We start from the raw sequence: 22209 nt of genomic DNA on the forward strand, positions 1-22209 counted from the left end.
TTCCACAGGAACACTGAAATCACCAGCCACCTCATTGCTCCCAATTTTCTTGACATCTACCACTTGAAATGGAAAAAAAAAAAGCTCCTGTATGAAGTAGTTTACCTTTTCTTGAATATATATGGTGCCTGTGTATGTTGAAATACCCGCACCTGGACCCTCCCAGTGGAGTCACCTGCCCAATCATGGCAAAGCAGACGCACTCTTTGGGGTAGGGTAGCATGAGCTGGAAGAAAACACCATTCTAGCTATGGGCTCGATATTCTATATGTATCTATTGGATGTTGTCAAGACAAAATATGTGTGTGTGTGTGTGTGTGTGTGGGGGGGGGGGGGGTGACAAAGAAACTGGCCTCTCCCTCATTAGAAGTCCTACATTCATGTACAGTATGAACATTGTATTAAGTTGTCAATATTTTTCCAAAGTAGCATGGAGTAATTGCAATGATACTTAGCAGTTCAAGACAAAATAACACGACTTAAAACCACGTGACTGAGAATTTCTTGTTATTTTTTTTTATCAATATCTTACTCTACATTTAAAAGCCAGAGTTTTTACTTTGTTGATTCTGTTTATGATGTTAGGATTTAACTTCTTATGGGCCTTTCGAGGGTTGTAAAAGTAATAAACAACAGTAACGCAACCACACTTTTATTACCTGCCACTACTTTTAACGACACGCCCAATTCGCCTTTCCTCTGGAAGTTGTAGGTAGCGGTCAACAGATAGCATCATGGTCGATGACATATGGATGGTGTTCTGTTGAAGGACACTCCGGAAAGCAGAAGTACTCCATGGACGGCTAATACTATCAACTTACTAATAGCTCAGGTACATCTCGTTAAGTGCTACCATACTAAGGCAGCGTGAGTACAACACAGTGTTAGAGCTCCTGACAATGGAAGGACAACAAGGAAATGAACAACAGCCTGGAAGAAGAAGGGGAGTCATTTGTTCCTTTGTGTTAACACAGTAAGAAAAAAAAAATCCTGTCTTCTTCATCTGTATTGCAACAAGCAGGTCTGTCACCAAAACACAATAGAAATAGTAAAGTCTGAATGTTCCAGTCGCATTACAATTCAATTTCAATGAATCTCCATGTACATAAATGAGCAATAATATGTCATATAGTGTTAAGTGGGTTTATATCATTAAAATAATTGTCATGAACAACTTTTTCCCTCAGAAAAAGACTTTGTTGACAATGACAGCACAAGCACTTGTCATTCTGAGGTGCTAGAAGTGTTGCTAACTGGCAAACAGCAACAACAAAAAAAGTCGAAGCCGAGTAGATACATTGAGGATTTGAAATTATTTTTGGGACGTGAGATTTTTCAGTGGTAAAAGTAAAAGCAGCTCCTCCTTCACTTCTGATTTTTGTTTCTAGTTATTTTTTCCTCTCTCAACTGTTGTGATTGAATTGTGACATAATATATATATATAAAAAAGTTGATCTCTCAAATTATACATAATCTTTTCTTCAGGTTTCCTTCACTCCATAGTTTCCGTTATAAGCAGAAAAACTACAGCGCTTTTGTCTGTCGCTGATTTGATGACGTAGTTGTACGTAAGCAGACAGGAAGAGGTGCAGAGGAAAAAAAGCAACAAGATGGCAACTGTTTCAGAACACGGGCTGAAAGGAATAGTTTGGAAAAGTAAGTTCAATCCTCTGTAGGAGTCTTTACAGCTGAATAAAGGATCGGTTCCTCACTTTGTGATGTGTGGCGGTGTCAACGGCACCTTTGTCATTAGAATAAAGTTTGTTTGTGGACTTCTGCTGCTACAATGACTGCTTCGTGCTGCGGTTTAGACTTGAATCGGGCGGATCGATTTTTTTTTTTTTTAAATGGCAGACTGCACTTTATCTTGGTGCTGTCGTCTTTTAGTAGTTTATTGCTATACTTCCTTGCAGCAGGCAACTTTTGGGAAGAGTTGGCCGGTGTGAGCTCACTTAGGTCTGCTCGCCTGGAGCCCCACCTCATTAGCGGCCGGCGACCAGTAAACACCACCCTGTTCATTAAATGACACCGCCAAAGTCAGCACCTTCAACTACAGCGGAAGTCCGTTTCTCCCTTTGAATCAGTGTTTCCACCGTCCTCCGTGGGGCTGGATAGAAGTTGTCAGCTGCTGCAGACATGAGCGCTCGGAGTTCAAACCTTGGCTTGAGGTTTAACATGTCCCTTGGTCTCAGCTTCGCATGTAGCTGAACTGTTGTCATCTTAAAGAGTTTCTGGATGAAAATGAAGTTTTTCAGTCTACCTGCTCCTAAATCACAATGCAGACGTTATCCTCTACCTGAGCACTAAACCCAGTATGATGGCATGTCAGCATGCGGAGTGGTTGCTCCATCAAGGTTTGCAGCAATGTAGATAACCTTGATTTTTACTCATGCTGTTACTTTCAGTGAGTTTAAGAAATGTAGTTTCATTATGTCCTGAAATCGCCCACCTTGTGAGTGCACCAACCTCCTGACGGAATTTAGGGACCCAGGTGGTAAACAGTCTTGTTGACTGATATCTAAATGGAATTTTTGGAATCATAAACTTGTTGTTGTTGTCTTTGTTTTTTTGTCTAGTGCTCAGGTAGTGTAGTCATGAAAGCTGCCTCAGAAGTGGCGTGCCCATCTTGAAACTGAAGGGTCGCTGGTTCGATCCTCACGCCCCCCCCCCCCCCCCGTTAACCTTGTCAGTGTGTCTTTGAGCAAGATACCGAACCCCTAATTGCTCCTGATGAGTAGGTTGGTGCCTTGCATGGCAGCCTCCACCATCACTGTATGTGAGAATGAGATGACATAATAAAGCACCTAGCGTTCTGTTAAGGTAGAAAAAAACAATATAAATAGAGTCCATTTACCGTTTTACCATGAATGGTTGAGGCTTTTCATGATATTTATGTCTCTCTTACAGGAATAAAAGAAACCATTATTACAGATTGCAGAAAATCTGATATATGGAAGGTAAGACAAACTGCAGTATTAATGCATGCAACAATTCCAATTCTATACACAGCTGTTGTCTGAGTCAGTAACGCTGTCTCTAAAACAGTAAAGTAAAAAAGAAAAAGCTTCATTATCCATTGATAAGATGATTTTCACAATTGATTAAAAAGAATGTTCATCCCATACTCCCCAAAACCCAAAGTGACGTTCTCAAAATGTTGTTTATCCAACAGTCCAAAAGCCAGAGGCTTCTCAAGTTCTTCAGGGATTAATTGTTGATCAAAGTAGTTGATGACTGATTCCAAGTGAGAGAGAACGACCCCAGAAACATCAAACAGAATGGAAGAAACAGCAAGTGCACGCGCTGCTGATCCGTCATGTGACTGACAACTATTCTCTGTGCAGATATTGATTCTGGATCCCTTTACCACCAAGCTCATGTCATCATGCTGCAAAATGTCCGATCTGATGTCAGAGAAAATAACAAGTAAGCTACGGTCTCCGCCGCAGAAATGAGTGGCTGAACCCACTGAAGTGTGAAAATGTGCAGCCGCTAACGTCTCGTTTCTCCAGTTGTGGAGGACCTGTACAAAAGCAGAGAGCCCGTTCCTGAAATGAAGGCCGTCTACTTCATGACACCAACAGCGAAGGTATGACATCACAACTCTGTGACTCGTGACCGTGTGTTGTTCTTATCTTTGCTGTGTTTCACCATGATTTCTTGACTTTCATTTCAGTGCGTAGAAGCCTTTATTGCCGACTTCAAATCCAAACCCAAGTACAAAGCAGCATACGTTTATTTCACCGACTGTAAGTAATGCATAAATCGGTGCTTTAATCTTCTCTATTGCCAGAACATCTGACATGTGTTCATTTTCCATACAAACTGATCTTGTTTTGTCCTTTCAGATTGCCCTGATGACCTGTTCAACAATATGAAGCTGTACTGTGCAAAGTACATCCGAGTATGTAAGGAAATAAACATTTCCTTCTTGCCCCAAGAGGCACAAGTAAGTTTTTCCATGTTTCTTTTAGTTTTTTTTGTGTCCCCATTTTTACTCAGACTGAGGTTTTATTTATTAACTGTGGGAAAATGCAATTGTTTTTGATGTGTTGATTTCTTTTCAAAGCTATAATTGGATGGAAAATGTTTTTGACACTGTTTCAAGGTGTTCACATGTGATAATCCGAGGGCCTTCCAGAGCATCTACAGCCCCAAGAGTCAGGACAAAAAAAAGACACTGGAGATACTCGCAGATCAGCTTGTAACTCTCTGTGCCACGTTGGACGAGTACCCGGGGGTTAGATACAAGAAGTAAGCCAGAGAAGATTTGGTTACTCGGGTTACAGCACACACACACACACACACACACACACACACACACACACACACACACACACACACACACACACACACACCCCGAGCACTTATAGACATCTTATGAGAAAAGCTTGAACTGAAACTGTAGGATACATTACCTAACTGTTGCAGGAAATGAGGCCTCAGCGTTTTAAACGAGAGTGATCAAACTGAAATGCAAAGCCAAGCAAAAGGAATGTTTTTCTCACAGTGATTCATCAGTGTTACTGTTTGAATACATTAGCAACTCATGTTGGCCTCTGTCTCTGTTTTTTTCCCCCTTTTTTCTTTCCTTTTTTTTTTTTTTTTAACAAGTGAAAATAAGCTGGCAAACCCCGATTAGGGACTTTTTTGGGTCCATACAGACATGTCAGAGATTGGCTATTGTAGCCTGATTATACAAGTCAGTCGATTAACCAGTGGAGCCCCACACTTGGACTTTTCTCCACCAAATTCGTTGTCTGTAGCAGCTTTATCAACATTTGAAAGAATACTAATATCATGTATTGACAGTTTCTAGGAACTGAGGCCACGTACATTTTTTTTTTTTTCCACAAATAGCTTTTAAGTTTGATCGCCCACGTTGACTTCTGTGCACTCCAGTCTTCTCTAAACGGTTAACAATTTGTGTCATAACTAGAGACGCCAACATGGAGAACGCCAAAACGCTGGCAGAGTTGGTGGACAACAAGCTCGCCAGACACTATGAGCTGGATGACAGTGGCAAGAAAAAGGTGAGACAAGCATCCACACGAAGAATGTTGACAGAACAAACAAGGTCTTAGCTCTGGGTTTTAACTGGAAGCCGAAAATAATAACACATGCTTTACACTTGGGTCATGTCAGAAACATGAACTGTCCTTGTGGTCTTATGTCTCCGCTGTGTGTGTTTTGAATGGGAAAGATTACTTGAATCTACCATGAAGATCGACCAGAGGCTCAGACTCATCTGGTGGGACTGTTGATCTGGTTTTGTGTTTTATGCCTCTGCTGTATTTGTTCCTCCTGCCAGGAGAAGACTCGGGCCCAGCTGCTAATAATGGAGAGAGGCTTCGACCCCGTCAGCCCCATCCTGCATGAGCTAACCTACCAGGCCATGGCTTACGACCTCATTGATATCCAGAATGACACATACAAGTAATAAAAGCTTTTTCAACGGCACGCTTACTGTCCCGTTCCAACTGATTCATTTATTGAAACCATGAATCTCTCTGAACTGGATCCTGTTGTGTCCAGGTACAAGTCCAAAGATGGCTCTGAGAAGCAGGCGCTGCTGAACGAGGATGACATGCTCTGGGTTAATTTGAGGCACAAGCACATCGCGGAGGTCTCGGAGTAAGCGGGAGAGATTTGAGGGTCATTAGCCGCCTCCTACTACTATCCTCCTCACACCTTCACACTCTCCCTTTTTATCAATTTTCTTTCACCAGACAAATCCCCAGGATGGTAAAGGAAATATCTGCTAGCAAGAAACAACCGGATGGAAAGGTGCGGTGTCACTGTTTCTTCTTACATATATTTTTCTGGACTTTTGAATTCAAAATGTTATATCTGAGCAAACATTTGAATATATGTCTCTCTAGATTACGATCAGCAATTTGGCCCAGCTGATGAAGAAGATGCCCTCGTTCCGTAAACAGGTGACGGAGGTATGCCGTGCTGGTTTCTCTGAGGCCTAGCTGATATTTGCTGTAGAAGCTCACAGCTTCAAGTATAAAACATGAATGACAGTTATTGTCATCTTTTGGGTGGATCAGGTGAACCATGTGACGTTGACTATCAGGTCTTTTGGGAGCACAATAGCATGGATAATAACCTCTGGCCTCTATGACAAAAAAATGTCTGTCTCTCTCTACATTTGAAACTGCATCGGCAGCTGCAGTGCAACTATTAAGTTTCATTGTTGTTCAGATGACTTTGTCTGTCTCTTCTGTCTTGCTTCCAGAAAACGATTCATCTGCAATTGGCTGAAGACTGCATGAAGCATTTTTCAAACAACGTGGAGAAACTGTGCAAAGCTGAACAGGTCTGTTTGAGCCTCTGGAGAAGTGCCAAATCTATGATCACTGTGCTTGAACAAATCTGTGGGAAGTTTGTGGTTTGAAATGCCAAAACAGGAACTGCAGTGCCTGAAGTCTCTGTCTTCCTGTCACCTTTGATCTCTGAGTGCTTTGATCATCTCAGCACCCCAGACCTTCAAACTCAGCACTGCACTTTCTGGAGGCCTCAGCAATGCACAGCTTAAGTGTTTTTTAGATGATCGCTGGTTGAGACAAGGAAGTCAGACACACAGACATACAGAGATTCCGGCATTTATATTTTAAGGCACCGATATGTGAAATATTCCTTGCTTGTTACGCCACTGGGCAGGACCTCGCAGTAGGGTCGGATGTAGATGGGATGAAGGTGAGGGATCCGATGAGAACCCTGCTGCCTGTGCTGCTGTACCCGTACAGCACCTACGACAAGATCAGAGCTGTGCTGCTGTACATCTTCAGCGTCAATGGTATGCTCATCTTCTTTCGCCTTTTTTCACCCTTTACTGTCAAATCAGCAGCAGTTAATAAAGCTGAGCGTTTCTTTTTGTTCCTGTTGTGGTTGTGTCATGCAGCTCCCAGTTGTGTGACAGAGAGGAGGCGGCCGTGATCATTTAAGAGTGTTGATTTGGTGTCTTTGAACAGGAACAACAGATGAGAATTTAAGCAAATTCATCCAGCATGTGAAGATCGAAGACGAACGAGAGTTTATCCTGAACTGGAAAGAACTGGGAGTCCCCATCATCACATCTGTATGTGGAAAAAGAGGAGCGATCGACATATCGATTGAGTGATTGAATGCTAATATAGTAGAACTGATTAAAGACCAGCTAGTAAGAGTGAAACTTTTATTTCCAGCCCAGTTTCTTCCCCCACAAATCTACTAGACGGGATCGTTCCCAGGAGGAGACATACAGCCTGTCCAGGTGGACTCCTGCCATGAAAGATGTGATGGAGGTCAGTGACACAACCTGGCTATCGTTCTCCACGGTCACAGTATTTAGGGTGCTGCTTTTTCCAAACTCATAAATCTGGCTGGATTTGTTCCTTAAGTAGCATAACTCAGAAGGTTGAACTTGGAGGTGATGGTAAAAATGGTTGAGAAGTAGTAAGAATATTATCAGAACAACTCTCCGTGGAAGCCGCGAGTTGGAGTTGTCAGGGAATAGAGTCTTGTACAACAGGAAAGACAAAACAGAAGACTTCCGCCATCCCCGAGTAGAATCTGGGTCACTGTGTCCCTCGCAAAGGCGTTCATGAGAAAACATATATAGAACACATAAGGAGGCACTCAGATTCAGGTCATCTGATAGGCGGTGACAGGCACTTGTTTGTGTTGCTCTATAGCGTTTTATCCATGTGTCACCAACAGCATTTTAGCTTCTATAAAGCACAATAACACAAAGGTGGCGTGTTGATACCTGGGACGGATAGTTTACAGCTGGTTGTAAAGAAGTGTCTCTCGCAGCATCCCTCTGTACTGACCCACCAGTGCTTTTATTGTATGTCAAGTGTCTTCAGTGTAAGTGGAGTAAGGTGAGATCATAAGGCCGAACCCCAGCTTCTATGTCAGTCACCCGCTCCTGCGGTTTATTGTTTGTACTGTAAATATCGGCTCATTGTGCATTCAGTGCAGCCATTGACCTTTCACGTCGTCTTTTGGTGAAGTTTGCTTGTGCTTGTCTCTTGTGAGTCTGTAAGCGTTGCATGTTAGCCTCAAAACTCTGCAAAAGGAAATATCAGATCTGAGCGCAATTGCCAGAAATGGATGGGGAACTAGGAGATGATTACAAAACCTAGACGTTGCATCTGGGGGGCGTGGCTGATGTCAGAATCCTCCATGAGGGGAGATGTTCTCTATCACAGTAACTAGGGTTGTCCTAAATATACTGGCATATCATCACATCTGCTGATAGAAATTCTGCCTGGAAAAAAAACAGTCATAAATAGGTCAGATTACCACTGACTTTGTAACTCCAACAAATTCAGCGCTTGTGTGCGCGATTGTGTGTTTCCTCACTTCCTTCCTAATACATTAAGCTTTTACTGAGTGGCATTCAGCAGGAAACCATTTTTGTTGTACAGTAGCATAAAATCTGGTAGACCGCTATTGTGTAATTTTCACAGAAAAGCTGTAAGACATGAAAAATGTGTCGTCGGGCGACTGTGAAACAAAACGACAAACATTACGGATGACACTTGAAGTCTGGTGAGTGGGAGGTATTTTCTCCCTTTGGAAGTACTTCCAAAGAACAAGTATCAGAATTATCGAGGTAACGTTTAGGTAATTCAGTGGTACTCCCAACAAGCCAATATCATCAGTAAAGTAAATGTACTAAACTAGCCTCTGGAAATGACAATCAGTGGCAACTCTTGCACTCTCAGGATGCCATGGAGAACAAACTAGACACCCGAGAATGGCCGCACCAGTCTGAATGCCCTACAGGTTGGAATGGATCAGGAGCTGTCAGGTGAGTTGCTGTTAACACGCAGTTGGCAGTGCTGATGCTGTAATAACATGTTGTCTCCCCCTAGTGATCACTTTGAACCACTACATTCTACCTCCTACCATCTTAACTCAATGACGGTCCCTCGGCTCCTCCCTGTCATTGTTACATTTTACCTGCTTATGTTTATCACAGCGCACGTCAGAAGTACAAAGCCAGCGCCCAGGACGAACGCCGGACCGGCTCACGCCTCATCATCTTTGTTGTTGGAGGAATCAGTTACTCTGAGATGCGCTGTGCCTACCAGGTCACCCAGGCTGTCAAGTCGTGTCAGGTCATCGTAGGTGGGCACTCACATTCACGTAACTGTCCATCTCCACCCACTAGCTGCTGTGATAGGAGGAACATTGCTGTTTAGCCTGCAAAATAGATCAGTTATTGGCTCACTTTGTTGGGATGAAAGAAAAAAAATGCCTAAATTCTGATTTGGGAGTTCCTGATAACTATTTTTATTCGATTTCAGGGTCTTCCCACATCTTGACCCCCACCACTCTCCTGGATGACATCAAGGCCCTGAGCAAAGGCCCCATGGAGACTTTTACAATAGATGAGAGAAGCAACTCCTGAAAAGCCTGCTCCTAAAACTAACTATCCAAAGTTCACGTCACTCAGCACACTGCACTCAAGACAACTTCCTGAACGGAAAACTGAAGGGAACTTATTTTATACTCCTCTTTATGTTTTAAAACTTTTAAAAAATCTGCTGCACATTTACAGTAGGTATGAGTACAAATTCACTTTTAAATTCTGTCGTTTTGGGAGAGAATTTCCTCTTGAAGAGAGCTTGCTTCAAGCGTTGGGGTGTGGTAGGATCACATCAAAGGTGAATTAGCCTCACGCTACTATGAGAATTTAACCTGCGTATTTGTGTTTGCCTTTGTCCAGGAAGATTGCCGGTAACGGTGCATTTTAAAGGAAACTTTGAGAAACCTTCATGGTGGCGCTAAGCTAATGTATATATTGTACGTAAGCACTGAATCCCTGCTCTGCCAGTCTGGCTTATTAATTAATGTTCATTAACTCTTAAAGTAATACTCTATCCAAAAATAGTGTATTTTTTTTTTTTTACCACTGTGTTGCTTCATTTTGGCTACAGAGTGTAGGAAATGCCCATTCGCTTTATGTAGCTGGAAGCTAACAGTGCCTCATAGCTGCCAAGCTACAAACAGCAAAACCTGTCAATTTGCAAACCCTCAAGCGCATCATCCGGTCTACACTGTGCACGCATGAGATCAGAGATCCGCAAACCGTTTGAGCTTTGAGCTGAAGTACAAGGCTGGCTCTCTCTGCCAGTCACAAAAAAGTGACCAGTAAAAAAAAAAGAAAAAATCGTCTTGCTGAGTTCAAGACGTGTATTTGAAAGGAAATACACATTTTGGATGCAGTGTTGCTTTAATGTAATTTCAACTGTTTGGTTTTTTTTTTTAACAGAGTTATAACTGTACTTTTCCTTAAACTGAACAACTGACTAATAAACGGATGAAGTGGTTCAAATAATGTAACGAGTTTTCTTTTGCAGATAAAAAAAAAACAAAACATGTTGTTTCTGAACTGGAATGCAGTTAAAAATGTCGTGTTGGACGTTCTCAGGGCTGCTGTCAGTTCCCGTGCGAGGATGGAGTCGAGTGTCGGCGAACCATCCGTTTTCCCAAGACAAAATCAATGTAAATAAATTGGGACAAAGAAAGTCGTGAACAAACCCTGGGTTTGTACCTCCGAGACAGAGGGACGAACGCGGGTGATGATTTCCTGTGGTTCCCTCATGTTCGGTTCAAAAAGAGCCTGTCGGATGTCGATGAACTACAGCGCTGACGGAACTGCTCCGCTGCGGTGACGCCGAAGCGTCACAGCGATCCAGAATCCTGTCACGTGACCCTGCCATGCCGCGCCTCAGCTCCTGCCATCTAGACTTGAGTCACGAGTGAGGAGGATCACAAAAAGGTGAAACGACAGTCGAAGCCCTGGCTCGCAGGCGGCCTGTTTAAGGACTGGCGCAAAGTGGAACTTCATAGTTGCGTCTCGCTGAAAATTGAATGCAGTGTTGCCAAATCTGCCAACGCCACAAAGCACGGACGCGGCCGGTGCGCTCCGAGGTATGTGCAGAGGCTGAGCGCCGGCGCTGAGCGAGTGCCAGCCATTCCAACTGCTTGAGTGGACGGGTTGAAGTCAGATCCGTGAGCCCATAACCAGAAGCCAAACAGATTAAATTCAAGTGGAGATGAGAACTTTGCTAACAGTCAAACATTAAAGGAAGATCAAAGTCAGCATGGTTACAATATACAGTGTATACAATATGTCATTGAACGGTGAAAAACCTTCAGTTTTTCTTACTTGAAACAGAAGAAGACTGTCTTATCTATCCTTTAACTTCTCTGTCATACTTGTGGCTGAAATACACAGAGTGGCTTCACCCTTCTCCACCTGTTTCTGTTACTTTTTAGAACCACGAAGGCTCTTGGTGGAAAGACTTATTGCACGGTGATGGCGTTTACTGCTGGTCCACTGGCGACAAATTCACTGGCAAGTTCTACCTCGGCAGAAGAGAGGGGTATGGACAGCACAATTTCCCCGATGGAACCACATTTAAGGTAATTTATGTCATATTTATTTAGATTATTCACTTTAGCAGATAGGGGAGGGGTTGAGGGGGAGAGATTTTCTTCTCTTAGAATAAAGGATATGTGTGTGAGGGCACTGGGTGGAGTAAACAAATGTGCCAGCTGGGAGTGACATCATCAAACCTGAGTTGACCTCTTGCATCAACAGAAGTATGAAAAGGTTTTAGAAAATATCTTTTTCTATTACACAATAAAAGCACTGAACTGCAGTTTTGATGGGTACTTGTTTTTGTTGATGACAGTGAATAAAATTGAGTTTTTCTCCTCTTCTCCAGGGTTTGTACCACGACGACCAGAGGTTCGGTCCCGGTGTGCTTAGTTATCCGGATGGGAGTCAGGATGTTGGCCTTTGGATTGGGCCGTGCCTCCTGAAACTCTGCACCTCGGTAGAAGTTGGCTTCAGCCTGAAGGAAATCCCTGAGTTGGCTCCTTATGTGAATGAAACGGTCACCACAGGTTCTCTGAGTCAGGTAACAACATACAAACTGCTTCCTCTTGCACTTCCCCCGGCAACACATTCTGACACCAAAAGTATCCGAAAAATGGGGGGTTTTTTGTGATGCTGCAAGCCTACTTTCTTTATTTAAATTGTTTAAGTGATATGTCTGTTTTTATGTTCTTATATTATTATTGTCTTTTTAATTTATTTGTTTATTTAAAATTTGGACTTGTGCCGTAGCACTAATAATGCAGCGTTAACAATAACATTAAAGGCGTTCTGACTCTGACTCTGCTGTCATGATATGACACCTCTTATATTTTGGCTTCCTCTTCCTCAACCGCCTTTCCCCTTTCAGTAAATACAGAGGCGTTAACATGCATTTTTGAGCACAAAACAAAGGGGAATCACCTCCTGCTCCTTATTTGGGCTTCCCTCAGGTGGTTGGGGGAGGGCTGGGCCACAGACACACATGTAGCATACTCAAGGGGCTCTCCGCAGCCCTGTATTCTCCCCTCTGCCCCTTAAAATGAGGCTTTACGTAACTGGGAAATAAATGATAAGCGCTAAGACGTGTTAGTCTATGAAGGTCTTCCCTGCGCGCTCACATGAGGTGCACACAAAAGAGAAAATGTCTGGTCTATGTAGAGGACCAGGAGTGAGGACAGGCAGACTGTGTGTGGCAGCAGGTGCTCTGGTGTGGCAGTTCTCTGAGGGATGAGAGAGAGAAGCCACACTGATCAGGCAGTGCAGTCCTCAGCGATTATTACCAGTGACCTGAGGTCTTCAGGAGATGGTGTTTGCAGCACACGTTATTATCGTCATTCATTATCATCGATTCCTCCCTTTCATGCTCTCTCCACCGCTTGCTCAGGTGGATACAGACCCCAGAACCCTGTGGTTGGATGAAAGTTTCGTGCTTTCCTCTGGATGTATGGTGCACCGGATGTGTGGGGACTGTCAAAGAGAGCTGGATCAACTCTTCTTTGGCGAGCTGTGGGATCCAGCTCTGTTCCGTGGCTATGAGCGACACCAACTCTCCAGGCTGCCATTACAAACCCGCATGCAGGCCAACATACACATTCACAGGTCAGGCACTCATTTCAACAGATTTTCTTGGTTACTGAAACCTCTTTTATTGAGGAAAGTGCTCAAAGGGCTTCTTTGACAGTCCGCAGATAGCATTATAAGGGCAATGTAACGACACAAGCTCGGTACTGCTGTTTGTTTCTTTTCAGGGCTCTGGCTGAAAATCTGGACTGGGATGTGGCAGCCGTCCTCTCATCAAACAGGGACAGTTTCGGTCCTAAAGGGCCTTTGGAAGTCAGCTCAGAGCTGTTCATCCAGCAGGCGTCCAGAGGGGACCTGAACGCTGTGTCAAAGACCCTTGCGGAGGGCCATGTCTACGCAGATGTGGCAGATTCACATGGACACACTGCACTGATGGCTGCCACAGTAAGGCTTTCTATTTATCACTTTTCCTCATTTTTTTATGATTTAATTTGCTTAATTTGTTCTCCATTGACAAAGATAAGAGTTAACAGTCCAACTGTGAGTGCTGCAGGATGACGGCACGTTGTTGTAGGCGGAAGAAGAAGTTAGGATGACCATGGTTTCCCTTGACCAAATGGGCCAATGAGATTTTGGATTATTGGAGAAAAAAAAAAAAAGGATGTGTGTTTTGACGAGTCAGATAATGATAAAAACCACTTTTATGACTTTTGAAGCATCCATGTGACTGTTAGAAGTACAAATCTCTCGTTACGTTTTTAACAAACTACATCACCAACGACTGACCTCAACACCACCACTATTAGCTTTGCACTTCTTCCATTTTCAGAGTGATGATGTTTACTCTCTGATACCTTCTGTCAGCTTTGTCGCTTGACGATAACCACCTTTTTTTAGGGGGGGGGGGGGAACACTTTGAAATTGACAGATGTGGTATTTTCTGACATATTTGATACGGTAGAACCAAATGGCAACAGACCCAAGGAAGCTGTGTGTTTCCTTTTCTAAAGTGCTGACTGTTTTTTTTTGTGTGTGTGTGTGTGTGTGTGTGTGTGTGTGTGTGTGTGTGTGTGTGTGTGTGTGTGTTTGTCTCACGTTCTTCTGTCTGTCAGGTGAACTGCCATAAGAAAATAATCAACCTGTTGTTGGACTTGGGCGCCGATATTGACTGGTTGAATCGTGAGGGCATGTCTGCTCTGGCTGTCAGTCACGTCCTCTACTACCATTTACAGTCGAAGAACAGCGTGTTCACTGAACCAGCAGCCAAACGCAAAGTAGGATTCTACCTGACTTTACTTTTTATCAGTGGTGCATTGTTCTCTTTGGACCTGTGGTTGACACGTATGACATCAGTATATTGCAGAAACCTTTTAATTTACCGTACAAACTGTGTTGAGCTGGGTGTTTCAACTGAATTGCTTCAGCACTCTTGGGCATCAAAGATTCCCTTGTCATTCACTGCCTACTGCTTTGACTGGAAAAAAAAAAAAAAATCACGTGCTGAAACAAGAAACTGAAGCATACAAGTGGAGTTGAACTCCATTTTTATACATTTCTTTATATTTTCATGTTGGAAAGTAAAACCATATATTTCCCATGAAAGAAAGAGGCTGTGAAATGGGGCACAAGTAGTTTTAATAGTTTCTAATAATGATAAAACATTCCCCACCAGCCAGTGCTGAGGTGAGGTCGATGGTGAAGGCGGCAGTCAAACCATTTTCAGCCATAAATTTTGCATTTATATTGTGTTTTTTTTTTCCCCCCATAATGTGTCATCAGAATCCACCGTCCCAACCAGCATGCGCAAGTAGGTGTCACATCAGCCCACTGGATTCCACTACATCCACATCCCAGTCTAACAACAGACCGAAGGCAACGGACATGAGCCGGAACACCCGGAGTCGCCTCTCTGATCAGTGAGGACACAACTACCAGGATTTAACCCGTGTGACCGGTTATTAGTGTCCTGCAGAAATGTCCTCATGTTTTAGTTTTGGGTTTGTTCTGGTCTCACCAGGCACCGGCATCATTTGAGCACACTGGAGCTGTTACTGGAAAGAGGAGCTGACCCCAACATATCCAGAGTCCCCATGCCTGTTCTTCTCATGGCCGTTATGGCGGCTGACGCTGAAGCTGTCAAGAGACTTCTTCTGCGCGGCGCTCGCACAGACATCCCCCTCCCACCTGAGGTTGCAGCTCACTTTTTCTTTTTTTTTCTTTTTTGATGTCGGTTTATTCAGAACAACGCTTTGAGAACAATAGCCAGCAGTGTTTACCCTCACTGAAAAGGTTTTCCATGTTTGTTTTGAAATTCACATTTTAATATTCATACACTACCTTTTTAACTTTGTTGTAGAGGAAAGGCCTCTACCCCCTTCATGTAGCGGCAGGACTGGCGGGTCCAGCAGGTCCTTTAATCACAGAGATGCTGCTGCACACCATTACCGATCCAGACGCACAGGCACGCAACCAGGATGAGATCTATGAACCAGATGAGGTGTGTGTGTTGATGTTGTTTTACCTCCATCAGTACTCGTAGTCATGGTAGCAGTTAATTGGTCAGAAAGCAGACAGAGATGTTAACACTTTTCCATGAATGTCCAGAGACCACTGAGCACTAATGAGGCTGCAAACCCCAGAGAGGGAGGACAGACAGCTCTGCACGTGGCCTGCCAAAGACATGGCGACCATGAGGTGAGTGCACGTCATCCACGAGAGCAGGTTGGCCACTAACTGCAGGTTTTCCTGTTCCGGTTGTGACGCTGATCCTCCTGATGCTCACCATGGTTTTAACATGCAGCTCCTCGCAAGAAAAACACCTCACAAAACCAACTACTGTCTTACACTGGCGTGATCTACTGGTGGGTTTGTTTTTAACGCAGAATGCCAACAAGGTGGTCACCCTCCTGCTCTCCAAAAGAGCCCGCACAGACCTCCTCTGGAATGGACACTCACCTCTATCGCTGGCAGTCGCTAGTGGCAACGACACGGTAATCCATCCTCACACACACACACAATGTAGACTCACACTTTCATATCAAGTCCACTAACCTTGGCTGTGTTTCCTTTCCCTGCTCAGGCAGTGGCGGAGCTGCTGAAAGGGGGAGCAGATCCTAACGCCCCCTTGGGCTGCAGGGTGGGCAGCGCTCTCTGTGCCCTCACCAGCGTCAGCCACCACCAGGATGGCAAGAGAGCAAAGCTGGTACACAGCCACTCTCTTCATTTGTTTTTCTTACTTCACTCTTCAACTTACATCCTGCACACTCTTTATTTCTTCATCATTAGGCCTAGATCTTCATTATTGAGGTGGTTATGAGACTTGAAATTCAAATGATATCCTTATGGGTTTCTGGTAAAGAAACAATGCAGTGACTGTGCTTCCTGTTTGCAGTTGGACATGTTAGTGAAGGCTGGTGCTGACGTGTTAATGCCAGTGAAGGTGGGTGACTTTGTGGGAAATGCCGTGGACTACGCACATCGCCTCTTCAACCAGGTAACACACTTCCACTGTAAGAAGTCTGTAGGTATTTAAACCAAATACGCAACGCTTTCTTGACAGGTAGTGAAATGTAACAGGAGGAAGTCTTTTGTGTACAAATACTATCAAACAAATCCTTCAGATGACTCCTGGCTTTGGTGATGCAGTTTTGTGGTGTTGTATCTAGTTCTATGACACCATTATATACTTCTTTTTTTTATCTCTCATGTGTGTAGATGTAGATGGAGAAAGTTCAAAGAAGTAAAACACATTTTACAGTACACTAGAGAAAGTACTTTGAATGTTTTTTTGGTAAAATTTTTCTTTTGGTTTAATAATTTTATTGTTGCTATGTAGGATTCCCGTTTCGCCAACACTCCCGTCCAAGATCTGACCCCACAGGAGAAGAAAACTTTGAAAGAATGGCGGCAGCTGCTGAGCAAGATGGGAGATCTGATGAGACAGACTTTTCGCCTGAGAGAAGCTAGAGAGAGAAAGATGTTGTAATGTATTCTTGTCACTAATTTTAGATAAACTTGAAATGTGTGTGGGTTGACACGGTACCAGAAACAATTCTACAATTCTACAATTTCATTTAGCAGACGCTTTTGTCCAAAGCGACGTACAACACAAGCAAGAATTTAGACTTAATTAAGGAAAAGTCCATAGGAAGCGCAAAAGTGCTTCAGTTGTGATTTGGTCACAAACGCGGCAATCAGATCAAGTAGCACTAAATTAACCTCGTTGTCTAGAGAGTTGACTCAGACTCTGGATTTAGGACTCATGAACAGTCTCTGTTTGGTACATTAACATTCAGGAACTGTCAGACGAGCTGAAGATCTTTCGTTCCCATCACGCACATTCATGGTTTTCACTGTAAAACACAACATCAGCACACCAAACGAGGAGAGGAGGGGTTAACTTGAGTTTTAATCAAAGTCAGGAGAAGCTGGAAAAGGATGCGTGACAGATGACAGTTTTCATGTTTGTTCATGTAGATGACGAACCACTTCTGAGGAACTGAGGAGCTCCCGGAAAAGTCAACCAACCGCAACAGAAAAAAAGAAAACACAAAAACACAGGTATGCAAAACCCAGAAGCACACACATCCATGTTGACCGACAGGATCTTCATGCTGTCCCATTCAGTGCCGTTTCAAAGTGATAGGCAGACAGTTGCAAGAAATGACATGGTGGCACTGTGTCTCATCTCTCTCATCTTGAGTCAAACGACATGAGAACATGACAGTCACGACTGTGGTTGACAGGTCCAAGTACAAAGCCTGTGATGATTGACTTAAAGCAAAATGCCGTACTTGCATCCTGCTGAAAGTTAAATGCAGTATTGCCAAGTGTGCCAACGCCACAGAGACAAACTAAGAGCACAGGCACTGCCTGTTGATGTTGAGGTACGTGCAGGGACTCTACGCTGGCCATGACTACGTTTCGAAATGTAAAGCCGACATGCAGCCCAGGAACCTGAGCACAGGTGTTATCACAGGGGAGAAAATGTCATCATTTTTGCTGTCATTTCAAGAGAAATGTCTTCGGGTCTCAGTGACTGAGTGAAGCATTCTCAATGTTTGAGTAAAGCTAGAACATTGAGATCTCATCATCTGAGATTGAACTGAGAATTGAAATCAGATGAAGGGGGAGAATTTTGAGACCGATGTCAAACATTGAAGTCCAATCCCAGACGAGATCAAAGTCAAAATTCTAACATCAAAGTCACCAAGCCCCTTGGACGTCTGACTGCCAATTACCAGACCCGCCCCAAAAACTTTAGCCTCATGGTTCACTGTAGCCCCCAGCCATGACACTGTGTTTTAGCCTCACTAGAAATACTAATAAATCAGCTGCATGAGTTGTTTCTAACTTTGAAACAGTTTAGTTGTTTTGCCCATTTTTGTTTGTGTCTTATTGTCTTGTCAGACTGTAAACAGACAAAGTATCTAAGAAGGGACTTATTTCAACCACGTCTTCACTTTGTCTACTATCCAGAGGAGTGTCTGTGAACAAAACACTGCACCCTGAATAATAACTCACGGCTGCCTGCCAAAATAAGAGCCCGCTGAGTCCTCACATAAAGCACTGCCTCAATATTGGACATGTCTTATATTGCTGTCATGACAGTTGTTATTATTTTATTGCCAAGCCCTACTTGCCCTACTTGCTTCCGTCAGAAATTAATTAAAGAACAATTATGAAGCCCTCAGCGTCGCTGACACATGCACTATTATTCGTCACAAAATACTTCCAATAAATTTGGCTGTGGAAGGTTTTGAAAAAAATGTCTGAATTCATCTTTCCATTAACACTGTAACCAAATGTTGTGCTGTAATGTGATGATGTTGTTGTGTAGGACTCGTCTATCGGCAGAATACCGGAAGATCCAGGGAACCAGAAACCTGGAAAGAAAAAGAAGCAAGAGAAAGAAGAACACCCTGTGTTGAATAGAGAGAGTAACGTATATATGTTTGAACGTTTTTATTTCATGTACAACTGTAAAAGTTGAATTAATGTGTGTATGCGTGTGTGTGTGTGTGTGTGTGTGTGTGTGTGTGTGTGTGTGTGTGTGTGTTTGTCTCCATAGGTGAAGCTCCCACTTCCTGTAAGAGCCACTGGGAAAAGGAACACCCCATAACAGAAAAACCTAAAAGCCGCTATGAAAGCAAACCACCCATAAAAGAAAAACCCAAGTACGCACACACACACACACACACACACACACACACACACACACACAGAATTAAATGTAATTAGCTCCATTGTGTTTTCTCCCAGACTGCAGTTACCGTATATATTCTGCTGGCAGTGCTGTCGCTCTGTAGGCGTGAAGCTGACTCCCTGTAGCCGCTGCTGCAAGATCTATTACTGCTCTGAGGCCTGTCAGCGTGAATCATGGGAGGAGAGCCACAAGAAGGAGTGTGTGAAAATATCTAAACAAGTGAGTTCAGCAGAGGATGCAGGCAAGACCCGTGCCAACCTGAAGGAAAACTACAGCTTCATCTAACAAGCTGTTGACAGTGAGTCAGCGTGATCGGCAACGCCCATCTTTAGAAAGACCACGAAAAAAGAGGTGTGAATTCAGTGCATGTCCAGCAAGCGGCTGGAGCAGATCAACCACAGCGCGCTACTTTTGTCAAAAGATGGCGTGATAGGCAATGCACCCTAATATCACTCTAATTTGCTTTTTTGCAGATTAGAGTGATTTTTTTATTTAATTTTTTTATATATCTATTATGAGGATTTTTTTTTTTTTGGTGACTTTAAGTGTCGTCATATGTAGTCATATTTTGAATGTGGTATTTTTGCAGCTAATTAGAGGGGACGGAGTTGTTGGGCAGGGGTGTGGGGGGAACATCTGGGGTGGACTTCTTCTTGTTTCCACTGCCTCAGGGGTGAAGAGCGACCTTGTGTGGCGTCTGTCGTGTCCCACCATTTGAGTTCCCATCGGCTGGTAGTGGACGTGCACGCGGTGCTTCGATGATTTAACAACTGTCGTCAACCCAAACTGATCTGTTCTCACTCGCCTTATTCTAAGATTGATTTAAATTAAAACTGTAATTTATTAAATGAAGATGAAGGGATATTTTGGTACCCAGTGGTGTGTTTCTCATCGGTCTGCCACCTACAGGTCCTCGGGTGAGCGGGCCTATTTAGAGGCTCATTAAAAATTAAACATCCTCATAATCCAACTTTAATACACAGATCAAACATCTGGAACAAATGAGTGATGAGTTTTGTTCTCTAGCTGAACCATGCTTTTGTGTTCTGGTGTGTCAGAACTCTTCAGAGACGAATGAACCGCTACAGGAGGCAGGTGAACATACGATATACAGGAATACAAACTAGGGAAACAACTTCAAACTCATCTGAAGGCCAGATACTGGCTGTCACCTCATCTGGTTTATTCCAAAAAGAGCGGTCGCTCTGTGAATGTGAAGCTGCCTGCTTGTAGCTGCTGCCTCAAGGTTCTTTTCACTGCTCCAGGACCTGCATACTGCAAACACAGGATTGAGACACACAAGAGGGAGTGTGTGTGGGTGTAGGCAGCTCTTCTTCCAACAGGTTACCTACCTCAGAAGTAATACAACAATTTCTGAATTATACTGATTTTAGATTTATGTATCATGTTGATATGAGTCAATCCAGCATCTGCTGAAGGCCTACAGGAGAAAAGCTCTAAGGGAGAGCCCAGCCACCCTGCAGAGGAAACTCATTTCAGCCGCTTGTATTCAGGATCTTGTTCTTTCGGTCATTACTCAGAGCTCATGACCGTAGGATCGTAGATTGACTGGTAAATCGAGAGCCTCACCTTTTGGCTAAGCTCCCGCTTAACCACAATGAACTGGTTTTGCACCCGCATTACGGCAGACACCGCCCAAATCCACCTGTCAATCTCCCAATCCATCCTACCCTCACAAGTGAACAAGACCCTGAAATACTTAAAATCCTCCACCTGAGGCAGGACCTCCCCCCTGACCTGGAGTGGGCAGGCCACCCTTTTCTGGGTGAGGACCATGGCGTCAGACTTGAAGGTGCTGATTCTCATCCTCACATTCGGTTGCGAACTGTTCCAACAAGAGCTGGACCACATCATCCAACTCTCAGCCGGAGCAACTCCAGCGAAGGAGAGAGTCCAACCCCTCTCAAGGATTTGGGTTCCGGACCTGGAGCTATGTGTTGAGATGAGGCCAACTATATCTTGCCGGTAACGCTCCACCTCTTCCACCAGCTCCGGTTCCTTCCCTGCTAGAGAGGTGACATTCCATGTCCCAAAAGCCAGCTTCCATGTCTGGGGATCAGACAGCCAAGGCCCCCACCTTTGTCTGCTGCTCAAACCACACTGCACCGGACCCTTCCGGTTCCTCCTGTGGGTGGTGGGTCCATGGGGGACAAGTCCATGTAACTTCCTCAGGCCAGGACCAACTGGATCCCATGGGCTAAGGCCAAACTACCAGGGGCTCCCCAATGGGCCCCTACCCTGGGCCAGGCTCCAAGGGTAACCCCCTGGGGTGGGTACATACAGTACTATAGTTATTTTTTCTATGAACCGTTCTATGTTTGGCGCTTCGCCTAGGGCCAGTCTGCCTTGGGTGATCCTACCAGAGAAAAATACCCCTGACAGAATAGCTTCCAGGGTCCATAGGGCACTCAAACTCCTCCACCATGATAAGGTGACGGTTCCAGGAGGAGAATAACCAGGGGTGAAAGTGAGCCGGAACGGACCGGAACGCAGTTCTGGTAAAATATTCACGGCCGGAACGGAGTTCCGTTTAAAGAAGGAGGAGAAGGGAGCTGTCAAAATCCCATATTTAATAAAGAAAACGATGTTTGAAGGCGGTTTCACACTGAACGCGGCAGACGCTGCTCCCGAGTTGCTGGGCTTTTGTTGTCCCCCTTGTGTGTGTTCTTGTGGCTTAGTGACACGTTTGTCCTATTCGCTATTGTTTTTGACTGTAGCCTTTAATGTCATAAGAGACAGACTGCAGACTTACATTTACACAATTCTGGTTCATTTCTCTCTCTCTCTCTCTCTCTCTCTCTCTCTCTCTCTCTCTCTCTCTCTCTCTCCATTGTGTAATAAAAATCACCCAAAACCGTAAAAATTAGTCGGCTTTTTTTTTTTAGCAGTTCCGGCAAAACTTTTAAGCCACTTTCACCCCTGAGAATAACTTGATCTCATCTGTTAAAGTATTTAAGTGAGTAAAGTATTTATGCCTCGTTTTTGGATTTGGACAGTTTCGGTGCACTTTAATCAAAAATGCCTCCACATTAAGACACCAAGACCCTTTAGGAGCACCATAATGAAATAAATG

The 22209-nt window shown here is 44.0% G+C and overlaps 2 protein-coding genes across 2 annotated transcripts; both read left to right on the plus strand.

Moving 5' to 3' along the window:
- Nucleotides 1–1548: 1548 nt before the first annotated feature.
- Nucleotides 1549–10327, plus strand: stxbp3 (syntaxin binding protein 3). The gene is made up of 19 exons (XM_086223332.1): nt 1549–1656; nt 2908–2957; nt 3345–3426; nt 3513–3589; nt 3677–3749; nt 3849–3949; nt 4109–4254; nt 4940–5033; nt 5312–5436; nt 5536–5634; nt 5730–5787; nt 5883–5948; nt 6245–6325; nt 6670–6805; nt 6981–7087; nt 7194–7292; nt 8721–8806; nt 8978–9126; nt 9306–10327. The coding sequence occupies exons 1-19, from the start codon at nt 1611–1613 to the stop codon at nt 9407–9409; spliced, it is 1779 nt and encodes a 592-aa protein (XP_086079458.1). The 5' UTR covers nt 1549–1610; the 3' UTR covers nt 9410–10327.
- A 315-nt stretch (nt 10328–10642) lies between these two features.
- Nucleotides 10643–21971, plus strand: ankmy1 (ankyrin repeat and MYND domain containing 1). Its single transcript, XM_086225122.1, has 19 exons — nt 10643–10935; nt 11284–11430; nt 11736–11930; nt 12774–12988; nt 13138–13354; nt 14023–14184; nt 14690–14826; nt 14928–15099; nt 15267–15407; nt 15515–15604; nt 15793–15900; nt 15990–16112; nt 16302–16403; nt 16746–16891; nt 17108–17189; nt 17731–17796; nt 18750–18849; nt 18981–19086; nt 19172–21971. Exons 1-19 carry the CDS (start codon nt 10876–10878, stop codon nt 19398–19400), a joined length of 2598 nt encoding a protein of 865 aa, XP_086081248.1. The 5' UTR covers nt 10643–10875; the 3' UTR covers nt 19401–21971.
- Nucleotides 21972–22209: the final 238 nt, after the last annotated feature.

The sequence above is a fragment of the Aulostomus chinensis genome, chromosome 14 (genome assembly GCF_037954235.1).
Source record: "Aulostomus chinensis isolate RoL2024-O1b breed Wild chromosome 14, RoL_Achi_v1.0, whole genome shotgun sequence".
NCBI classification, from domain to species: domain Eukaryota; kingdom Metazoa; phylum Chordata; class Actinopteri; order Syngnathiformes; family Aulostomidae; genus Aulostomus; species Aulostomus chinensis.

Excerpts from the sequence above, each read along its gene's own strand:
- stxbp3 (XM_086223332.1), top strand. The coding sequence starts at position 1,611 with ATGGCAACTGTTTCAGAACACGGGCTGAAAGGAATAGTTTGGAAAA. Across the intron at positions 3,427-3,512 it reads GATGTCAGAGAAAATAACAA|TTGTGGAGGACCTGTACAAA; the intron begins GTAAGCTACGGT and ends TCGTTTCTCCAG. Across the intron at positions 5,635-5,729 it reads CACATCGCGGAGGTCTCGGA|ACAAATCCCCAGGATGGTAA; the intron begins GTAAGCGGGAGA and ends TTCTTTCACCAG.
- ankmy1 (XM_086225122.1), top strand. The coding sequence starts at position 10,876 with ATGCAGTGTTGCCAAATCTGCCAACGCCACAAAGCACGGACGCGGCCG. Across the intron at positions 15,408-15,514 it reads AGATCTATGAACCAGATGAG|AGACCACTGAGCACTAATGA; the intron begins GTGTGTGTGTTG and ends ATGAATGTCCAG. Across the intron at positions 17,190-17,730 it reads TCATGAACAGTCTCTGTTTG|TATTGCCAAGTGTGCCAACG; the intron begins GTACATTAACAT and ends AGTTAAATGCAG.